The sequence below is a fragment of the Coniophora puteana genome (genome assembly GCF_000271625.1).
Source record: "Coniophora puteana RWD-64-598 SS2 unplaced genomic scaffold CONPUscaffold_20, whole genome shotgun sequence".
Taxonomy (NCBI): domain Eukaryota; kingdom Fungi; phylum Basidiomycota; class Agaricomycetes; order Boletales; family Coniophoraceae; genus Coniophora; species Coniophora puteana.
In genome coordinates, this window is record NW_006913072.1 from 191,261 (window position 1) to 202,658 (window position 11,398).

The 11,398-nt window shown below is 50.4% G+C and overlaps 1 protein-coding gene across 1 annotated transcript; it reads right to left on the reverse strand.

Moving 5' to 3' along the window:
- Nucleotides 1-502: 502 nt before the first annotated feature.
- Nucleotides 503-1,843, reverse strand: CONPUDRAFT_160071 (P-loop containing nucleoside triphosphate hydrolase protein; the record flags this gene model as incomplete). The annotated part of the gene is made up of 7 exons (XM_007777193.1): nt 503-1,038; nt 1,100-1,165; nt 1,219-1,318; nt 1,371-1,445; nt 1,498-1,510; nt 1,581-1,649; nt 1,704-1,843. The coding sequence occupies 7 exons, from the start codon at nt 1,841-1,843 to the stop codon at nt 503-505; spliced, it is 999 nt and encodes a 332-aa protein (XP_007775383.1).
- Between the last annotated feature and the right edge of the window lie 9,555 nt (nt 1,844-11,398).

The window sequence follows — 11,398 nt, forward strand, 5'->3', positions numbered from 1 at the left end:
TACTTTCATAACCGGTCACATGACCCGGCTCGGTTACTTTACTTACCCGGCTTATATAATCATTCTCTAACATTCCCGGACATTCCATATGACATCATGATGACGTCAATTACGCATCATGACTGACATCATACCTACGTCATTCCTTAACCATAAGTAGTAGTACACGACACAGCATGGTCTGTGCACCCACAGTCATTACCATAGTAGGTAGTCTGTTTGGCTTGACCAAACAAACCTGTATTTGTATATAGTCTGAGCAATTCACGCCCCAAGGCTCTAAGTGAGTTCTTGTGGGAATTCCTCCTACAGTTCTACGCCTAGTCTTGCCACGTCGGCGAGCAGTCTACTCCGCCTCCGCTTTACCTCTCGGCGTCGTCCCGTATTTGGGGCTTCGTTGTCTACTTCTTCGTGTGATCTTAGGTGTTGTTGGTTTCTGGGGCTCGCGCCTTAGGAGTCGCTCACAATCATTGCAGAGCTGTGCGCAGGACAGGGGAGATACTCACTTGAGCCACCAATTCTCCACAAGAGGGATCAATGCTCCCATGATGAAGGATAGCACGAATGTCATCCAGTATAACGAACCGCCGCAAGCTAAAAAATACAATTTCCAGATGTCCCGTCCAATCCGGCCTACCACCCGTTTCTCGTCCTCGACAAGCTTTCGGGGTGACTTGATAGGTAAGCACTCTTCGGACTGAGGCTCATTGGCGACAGCGTTTCTCCTCTCGGTGACATCATCAGTCCTACTTGGATTTCCCTCGAACTGTACCGTGTCTGGTTCGTCCTTGGCACCAGCGTCCATTTCATTACTCACATCAGACGCCTCGGTATGGCATAGCTGGCCCATCACAGGCGATGACCGGAAGGCATCTCTATCTCCTTGAAAGACCACTCGTCCATTGTCAAGCGCGACGACATAGCTAGTGCCGGATGAAGCGAGCTGAACATGGTGCGAGACAAGCACGATCGTCCTTCCTAACATCAGTTCACCCTTAAGACACTGGTGGTAGAGGTGGTGTGCTGTATGCGCGTCAACTGTGATCGAAAATGAATGACATTACATTTCGATGCAAGGCATCAAACAGGTGCAGCTTACCTGCAGATAGCACATCATCAAACAATACCACGGACACTCGAGAGTAGAGAGCTCTCGCCAGTGACACTGATTCAGATGTTAGCAGATCGTGCATCGCATATAGGTAAGCTTGATCCCACCTCTTGCTTTCTGTCCCCCAGAAATGTTTATCCCTTTCTCGCCGATTTCGGTCTCATCGCCGTCTTCCAAAATCCTGAGGTCAGTTACTAAAGCGCCAGCCTGCGTCGGGCTTCAGTTCTGGTCCATGCCAAAACGAAGAATAATGGCTTACCTCGAGCGTTTTGACATAGCGTTGCTCATCTAGGGGCAGTCCAAAGAGGATATTATCTGTGATGGCATCAAACAACTGAGATTTACAGCGTTAACCAAGAAAACCCAACCTTTCAGTGAAGCGTTACGGAGCCAGGCCACCTAAAATATAGTTTCAGCACACATCAAGTACTGAACGGGGACACGGCGTGATGTAGAAGGATTTACATACCTGCGGTACATATGCGCAGACGCCACGCCCTTTACGATCCAATCTTCCTTCTTGATAATCCGCTGGATGCTGAGTGATGCTAATTAATCTGGGTGTGAACGCGGACACAGGACCTGTCCCGACGTAACGTCTGCCTCGCTGAGCAGCCCAAGCAAGAGCAGAGTTTTCCCACTCCCGAGCTTACCGCAAATAAGCGATAGCCCGCCATTCGGAAGTGTGAACGACGGATCATTGAGCGTGAACTTGGTGGCTCTAGGGGTCATACCAGCTCTATCTTGTGGCCATGTTATGAGGAATGGATGACATGGGATATCCAAAATAACATAGGGTTTTATGTCATTTTACGCTTTTTTGATGTTTTTGTGAAAGTAAAACACCATGTCTCCATTCTAATGTTACAGTAAAGCGGGTTTAGTGGTGTATAGCATAGTAGATAAGATCCACAGCCATTATATATCAAGAGGATCCCACATGCAGCAGCGATCTATATGTCAAACTAACCTCCTAAACCTCCTAACTCTGCTGATAACACACAGATCGCTGTATAAGTACATGATAAGTAAGACAAGGCTTCCTGACATATACCAAATGTAATAGAAGAATACCAGGACCAAGGATCAGCAAACTATACCGCTTGATTTACCCTCTTGAATATGTCAGAAACAATAGCCCCTGAGTTATTCTCACACTCAACATCTCGATTGCCACCCATTTTTGAGCGGTATGAACTGGCTATATACATTATATAAACTATCCTGCATGCTCAGAAGGGCCCGAGAATGTCCAGAAACCATACCAATATTCAAAAGATTGCTATACAGTATGTCAGGAACATACCCATAAAGGGAGGGATAACCAGGCTTATTTCTTGCTAAAGTAGTAAAGAACTACTCTAAATAACATATGAAAACTACTGGGAAAAGATTGGTACAATTTGGTAAGGAAATGACTGAGATCTTGTCAACATCAATAGGGACAGTGACAAGAGGGGGAAGAGGGTGTTTGATACCGTGGCAAACAGCGTCAGGCACACATGGGGATGCGGCGGCCATGTGCAGAAGTGTACTAATGGTGCAGGAAACACATGTTGGGGATAACAACTACTGCAGCACAGCCAGCTGAACACCTCTGAACCCTGAAAAGTGGCTAAGTCTCTGGTCAGGCGTAGATTTTGATGCACCTGCACAAAGCGGATGCTACAGACACTGAGACCAGGTGAGCGGATGGCAGATCCGCCAAATAAGGGAGTAAAATGGTTCACACAAAGGTAGATGACATGTAGACTATTCAATATTTAGGAAATTGATGTGAAGATGGATATCCACACTGTTATGTATAGATTTGAAGCACCTGCACAAGGCGGATGCTACGGATGCTGAGGCCAAATGGGCGGATGGCGGATCCGCCGGCTAAAAGAATACAATGGTCTATACAACCATGGCTGACACATAGACTATTCAATATTTAGGAAACTGACGTGCAAATAGACATCCGCGCTGTTATACATAAATTTGAAGCACCTGCACAAGGCGGATGCTGAGGTCAAGTGGGTGGATGGCAGATCTGCCAGATAAATGCTCATCTGCTAATAATGTTCATCTGCCAGACATGCTCATCCGCCTGCAATGCTCATCCGCCAACAACTCTCATCTGCCATCACTTTCCATTCCCCAGCAATGCATGTCCGCCAATAATGCTCACCTGCCAACAACACTCATCTGTCAGCAACAGTCATCTGCCAGGAATCCCCATCCACCAGGAATCCTCATCTGCCAGAAATGCTCATCTGTCATCACCGCCTGTCTGCCAAGATTGCTTGTCCACCAGCAACCCTTGTCCGCTGACACCCCCACAAATCCTGGTGCAGCTCACTGTTATCAAGGCCCATACCAGCTGACTTGATGCCCCCACTTGCCATCTGCCTACATACATGCCCATCCGTGGCAGTCCACTGCTGGCACACTCCCTCTCTGTGCCAGGTGACTCAACACCCCCGCCCCTTGCCTTTCTGTGGGACTACTCATCCACCCCAATAGTGCATTTACTCCCCCCAGCTCCTTCGATGCCCTCGCTCAATTCATCCTCGCCTCAACTCCTTGTTGTCACCAACATCTGCCCCATTACCACCCTTGGCCCCATCATGCGGCTCGGTGCCCATCCCACCTAAGCAGGGCTCAGACCCCAGCTGACTCCATGCCCGGGCCCCTTGCCCTCATGGACACGACGGATGCATTGACAGCATCAGCTTTCCCAATGCCCTCCCTCGCTCAACCAATCTACCATCCACCAGCTGACCCGAGGGACGTACTCACTCTCAGTGACTGGACATCCGCCCGCACGATGACCAACCTCGGATCACCATCCGCCTTCTCTATTACTTTTGATAACTACATTGTAAGCTGTATGCGCACATTATATTAGTCACGGGTGGCCCTTTTCAACCCCATCAGGTCACCCAAAGCACATTGCCCCATCACCTGATGATCTGGTGGCCCAATGTACCTCCAGGTAGCAACTGTCCGGTGGACTGATGCCCGCGAGCATGGGTCTACTGCATGGGCTGAGTGTTGAAGGACGACTCGAGGCAGATGCATATACTACTTACCCAAGATATTGTAGAGAATGAGCATGGCAACAATGATTTGGGTAGGTACGTCTACCGCGCATTGACATGCAACAATAAGCACGGAGATGATATGAGCAAAATAAGAACTTAGCTTACCTACAAATGAATAAATGTTCTGAGCACATCTGCCGATCGGGTCCGTGTCACTCGTCATGAGAGTCATAACTTCAGCTTTCCCAGTTTGTGTATCTTCGCTGTTTCCTTCTTCTGTGCCTGAGGCTGCACTATATGAGGCGAGGTCCTTCCTCATGAGCGTCTTATGAAAGAGGATGGTGTTGAGCTGAAGGCGCAGCCAGCTCTGGAGGACAGACAAGCTAAGATACGCGACTTGGTTTGAAGCTGCGCAGACAACGTCCATCATTGATTCAAGTTGACCCAACACATAATTGTGTACCTAGAACATGCAAAAAGCTCGCAACTGTCATTCCCAGAGCATACATCCAGCCCCAGCACCTATCCGTCCTTTGCGGGTCTGACTCCAAGTAGCTGATGACGTGCTCGACAAACAGCGCCAGCATGTACTGAAGCGCCGCCAAGATCGCAGCTAGCATAAGGAGCGCAGCAAAGGCTTTACCATTCACCCAAAAGAGGCTCCAACCAAGCTGCCACCTGGATCCTGTCCGTGAAAGTCATGCATTGACATCATGCATAGCGCGCCTCATGTTCATGAAAGCGTGCATAAGGTGTAGCGGGCTACAGCCAGAACCAGCTTACCACCCTCTGGAGACATGTCCACGACACCCTCCTTTATCATGTTTGAAGCCTCTTCATAGATAAATCCCACTTTCTCCATGGTGGCCTGAGGGACCCGTCGGAAACAGGCTGACCAGGGGGGGCTGTACAATGCCAAACCTGGAACCCTTGGGAGCTGAGTGGGATTGGGCAATGGGCCCCTTTTCATTTGTTTAGTAGTTACATGTGTGTATTGTCCGACATGGGGTGACCAACCCCGATGGACGTTAATGGAGCCATAATAATAATAATAACAAGGCCCATACCTGCGTTTTCACTCCGGTTATTTTTAGTGCTATAGATTCCAGCTTTGAGATGTTCCATAAGGGGTCTAATACCCTCAATATTCTCCAGCTGTATGTTAAAATGCTTCCAAAAATATTTGGCTAATGGCATGTGCATACAATTTTGGAGACATGAAAGACAGACACTGTTATTCAACTACATTAATGAGTCTCGTACAATCACAACCACTGAACACTCTCATAAAGCGCTGAGACATCACTGAAGGGCTTTTATACAATAGAAAAGGCTGACATACCATGTGCAGGGCTACTGAAGATCATGGGGGGCCAAGATACAATTGAAAGAGCTATAAGAACTGCAATAGGAGCCGCAAAAACATCTCCCTTGAGTGCAAACTTGATAGACAGGATTAAACACCACGAAAGCTGCTCCAAGAAGAGGTGCGGAGGATAAACTCGTACATGCAACAGATGTTCTAGACACAATGTCGTGCCGCAATATATAAATGTATATATACACTGCAAATCAATGATGTACTTACCTTCATTCGTGCGATGAATGTCAAGCTGTCAGATATTCGGACCCTGACTAGGACTGTGGTAACCATGCATGGCACATCATACGTACACACAGAAGGACATTTAGTGACCTATACAACCAACATCCAATGAGAGCTGCGAACAAACTCTTGAACACTCAAGTCAAACCAGTCTGACCATCATAAGCCTCAGTGAAATCCGAGACATGGCCTACCGCCATAAGAAACGGATGCTGTATGTTAGGAGCCTATCCATAGTGCCACCATGAATGCATAAGAATGACTGAAGCTGGGAGTTTAGTTAAATGTTGGCACCCGGGGAGAAACTAAGGTCAAGTGAGTATGAGAGCCAGCCCACCCTCCGTGACCGACTGACTGTAGGCACTGTGGACGCGCAGCTCTGCGGGCAGGCAACTCTTATTACTAGTACTAGCATCAAAGTTGTATTGATGAAATTGGTATATGGTGGGGGCAGTAGAAAACCGTAATGGTAGGTCCTGCAGCTGATGACTGCTGGATGCAACACCCATTATTCATTCAGAAGGACAATCACCGACTTGGACAATGCAGAACTGTGACTGAGGATGAGAGAACAAAACTGAGCTGGTGATTCAACAAAATTCTTTGGCTTTTTATATGCGAGCAGGGTTAGCCCATTTCCAGCTCACGAGATGTGTGTCGCGCGTCATGACGTGTGCGCCCTGAAAATGGCTTAGTTATGTCAGGGCAAACCTTCCAGGAACAAAAGTGTCATGCCTCGATTTGGCAGGCTGCATCAGGCACATCAAAAATTTGTTCAAAATTTTAAAGATACAGGTTATAAGCGTGTATTCCGTGCATGTCCAGCGGAACCATCAGGAGATCTGCAATTTCGAAGGAGCTTGCTGATTCAGGATTCACTGTTGACACAGAGGATGTCTGGTGGCCGAGCATGGCTACTTCATGCATGTAAGAGAATAAGAGATGTCCCCAGAGCAATGCACCCACATATCTGCATCGATAAGAAGAGCCAGCTGCTGTAGTTTGATATATACAATGGGTTGGGAAGTAGAGCAGAGGACCTAGCAGTGTTGTCCATGAAACAAGTGTAGCGGCAAGATAAAGCACTAGCAATGCAGAGTCCAACGTATCTAGGAGTACAAAGTTTCCTGAGGATTTTAGGCCAAGAGTTGCAGTGGAGCAAGGAAATACGAGTATGGGTGACAGGAGCACAAAGTGTAGCAAAGTCAGAGCGGAAAGATGAATGATGACGATACTATGCTCCTGGGCATCTGCGGGAGTGGGTAACCCTGCCAAGCAAACGGCAAAGATAGCCACATACAAAGAGGCGGTTGTCAGCAGGGCAGATGAAATCCTGTCTTACTCATGCAGGTGGTGGTTCTTGGTGAAGTATGCATACTGCCATCCAATGCAGGCAAGCCTGAGCATAAAAGCAAGCGATGTCACAGCTGCTAGTGCTAATTTTGGTGACGAACCTTACAAAACCACTTGTGCATCAGTGTATCAAAATCAAGTGTGGCTAAGCTAAGACTTACCCTTCTCCAGAACCATTCTTCGCTCACAGGGTACCATTCAATGAGATTGTCGTGCTCTATGATATCAAATGGATTGTGTTTGCACTGAAGCATAGACAGCTGTCCTTGTAAGCTTGACAACTCAGGAGATTCAAGGGCATTGGAAGGCAGTGTAATCCGAGACTGTTGATGGGATATGGAATAAGTGACAAAACTCGTGCACGCCACCGCGTTCAGAATGGCGGATATGACCAGCCATAAAAACAAAGTTGTTCCTGTTTCTGTCATGGTGATTCGTGTGAGAAATATCCCTTGCTGTGAGATGATGTTAGTGATGCGGTTCACGATAGCAGAAAACGCAAACTCACCAAACCTTGCTGTGTGGCAATATAGTTCTGGACAAAGAGATGACATGCTTATGATGATAAGGCCAGCTGTTTTGAGAGAGAAGCAAGTGTCTCAGCCAGGATGGGTCTAGCGCCTACTGATGACTCTGGTACAAAAACTTGGTACCCACTGCAGTACTTCACAGGACGATTAGTGCACGTGTTGTATGCACGACACGGCTGTGATTCCAAGCCTCATTGTTTTATACCCCCAGCCACAGAATTATCTCCATGCCGATAGGGGGTGGACCAAGAGACCCAAGGTGTAGCGGGCGTGTTTGGTGCGACCAGAATCCAGATGACTCGGACAAGGCCAAAGGATTCAACCATGCGTTGCGTGGGAATGGTGCGTCATGGTTTTTTCCCACCGAGCCTACTGTCGCAACTTATTCTCGGGGAGACTCTTCAGTCAACTTCGTAGGCACATATCAGTCATATCCAAAAGAAGAAGGCGATTTTCAGCTGCATCTTGACGTTCAGTAAGACGTAGAAACAGTGCAATAATGTCAATCAGGCGAGTGCATGACACAAGCCACCCCTTTATACCACCCTTGAAATACCTCAGGCTGGCCGTCCCCATTTAAAACACCATAAACTTGGCATTTTCTATGATCCCATAGCCTCAGTGCAAATAGGCCCCTAAACCAGCCCTTTTGATAGTTGCGTAACATATGGTCTTCTATGATCTAGCGTGCCCTTGGATACCATATCATGCATAGTCAAGTTTGTTGCAGGGATGCTAAGATTGTGGCCCGGTACTATCACTCTGGTCTTGATTTGAGGGCCCGGCGGCCCATTTCTTTATATATCTCACACACCATGATCCAAATTTATGTACAGAAACTTCATAAGCAAACACCAAACATAGAAAATTTGACTACACAGCCTTCTTGAAGCAATAGGCGAAGTTTAGCTAAATACCGTGAGCAATCACTCCTTGTTAACAAAAAAGTTGATAGCGCCATGCTCCAGTGCACAGCAAAGCCTGTTACCATTTACCTTTAGAGTAGTAAATATTTTCAGAAAGCATCTGATGCACCAATGTATTTTATCTTTGGGCCCCTGATGCGCAGTTGTGCCAGCTTGTTCACAACCGTTATCATCTGGACCTTCAAGGAAAGGATGTCATCCGGACTTGAGTCTTCATCCATATCCTACGAATATCACATGGTGATATGATGGTGTTTAGGCAACACAAACCTGAAAATATCCATCATGAGTGTTCCGGATTATTTATCATAGAAATTATGGAATTAACTGAACAATTGCCATGGTGTTAGATACCCATCCAACCATACTGAAGGATGGAACAGAATGGATGTTGGGGACGGACACAACATGCCATGATCCACCAAAAATAAATAGCATGCCTAACCTATTGATCTCTTCTGGGTATAAGTAGTGTTGTGCAGGGCCAGGCCTGAAGCCCTAAAGCCCTCAGGCCAAGCCCTGTATAGGCCAAGCCCTGCCCGAGCCCTGGCTAGGGCTTTTGAGGGCCTAAGGCCTGGCCGACGGAGCGCCTTTCACAGTAACCACCACCTGCTTCGTCTGGCACCCCTTGAGGACCCCGACCCAAAAGTCAACCTCAGAGGCCTGGACGGGAGTTGGTACAACTGTAGAATTGGAATAGACACATTACACAAAGACTCGCATAGAATAGACTACTCTAAACACCACCATCCACTCTCCCAATCCCACCATTCCCACCAAACCAGAAAACGCGGCCAGGACGGCGCATGGGCTTCAGCCCAGACCGCTGTTGTTGACCGCAGCAAAAAAGACGCCAGTGTCTTCCCACTCGCCCCAGCTCACCGATTGCATGACCAGCCCGCGCAACCCGAGCGACATCATCAAGAAGCCAACGAGGCCTTCCTCGGTGGTGTCAGGACCAACTGCCCAGAAGCTCCTCATCTCGAGGGCTTTGAAAGCCGAGCTCACTATACCATCCCTCGCGGACAGGCTGCTTCACTTCATGGAGACCGCCACCGCGGACCTCAACCACGACCACTACGAGATCATCCGTGCCTTCGCCATCGCCATCAAGATCATGCACGACGGGCAGAAAGCAGACGGCATCCTGGCCGCGGTCAAACAAAAACTCGCGGAGGGACTGGAAGGACCCCTGGCACAGCTCCGCAAGGCCGGTGAAATCACGAAAACGGTCACCCAGGCAGCGCAGGCGGCGACCTCCCTTTGGGAGGAATGCGAGTTGATGGCCAAAGCCGCTGCGAAAGCCACCGTCGATGCAACGGAGGCCAGTCAGTCGGTGAACACTGTGCGCGACTCAGCAAACTCCCTCGCGGCGGAGGTGGGACCTGGGGCGCTCACCCACCCCACCCCCTCCTATGCGAGGGTCGCCAAGGCCGCCTCGCAGGCCACACGCACACCTTCCAGCGCCCAGACCGGAGCTCCTTCAGACCTCCCCCGAATCCTCGCCCGCTGGGGCGCCATAGAATCAAGTGTCCTGGTGTCCCGCACGGAGAACATCGGACTACCACTGAAGGAGCTGGGGGAGAGGGTGCTGTTGGAAAAGGCGAAGTTGGCTCTGGAGGGGATAGCAGGCGAGGGACACGAGCTACCTGAAGGTGCGTCATTCACATCGGTCCGGGTTCTCAAAAGCGGTGATGCCTTGTTCAAGGCCAGTTCACCCAAAACGGCGGCCTGGGTTAACCACCCGGACCGCCAATTCATATTCGCAGCCAAGTTCAGTCCAGGGGTCACAGTCCGGGTCCCCACATACATCGTAATAGTGGAGTTCGTACCCACGTTGTTTGACCCGGACTCGCCCTCGGAGCTGCGCCAGCTCGAGGAAGAGACGCTTATGCCGCATCACGCAATAGCGTGGGCGGAGTGGTGTCACCCACTCGTGGACAGGCGACCAGGCCAACACGTCGCATTCCTGAAGATGGCATTCCGATCCCCGACGGCGGCCAACCAGACCATCTCGGTGGGGCTCCCCATACACGGCAGGCGAGTATACGCGTGCAAGTCACTCCCGGACAACCTCAGGTGCCTCAAGTGCCAGAGCATCAAGGGGGACCATGTGGTCGCATCCTGCCCACAGGCCCACGCAACATGTGCGGAATGCGCAGGCGACCACTTCACGAGGGACTGCAACCGCGAGGAGGGGGTGGTCTCGGTCTGCACCAACTGCCGCTCGGCGGGATTGCCCCACGACCACCCAGCGTCCGCTCGCGCATGCCCGGTGGCAACAAAACGGCGCGAGCACCACCTAGCCTCGCTCACCGAGGCGAAGTACCGCTTGTTCCCAACGCAAGACCCAGAGACATGGGAACTCTCGGGGAGGGCCCTGTTTCCACACCCAGTACAGGACCGCCTTCCGGAACCACTGAACGCGCCCCCAACCCCCCTCCCCACACCTGGCAACTGGCAGGAGGTACGGAGGAAGACCCAACCACTGGCCGCGCCCGCCACGCAACCGAGGACCACCACCACGCCGGGGAAGAAGACATCAACGAAGAAGCCCCCCAAGCCCACGGGACCGAAAGGACCAACGGGGACGACAGCCATCACGGTGCTCCTCACGCGCGACCCGCCACCGCACCAGCCCTCTCAAACGGCCACCACCACCGGCCCCACCGCCACCGCCAACGCCGCCCCGGCCAAAACTACGCTCCCGGCCTCATCAATGCCGGCACTACCACCGCCGACGAGGTCCAAAAGGAAGAAGGCCAGCAATGCAAAGCTGACGGAGATGTGGCCTATGACGCCGCACGCGCCGTGGCCAGCCAAGACGCCGAGCTCCACCCCAGCCC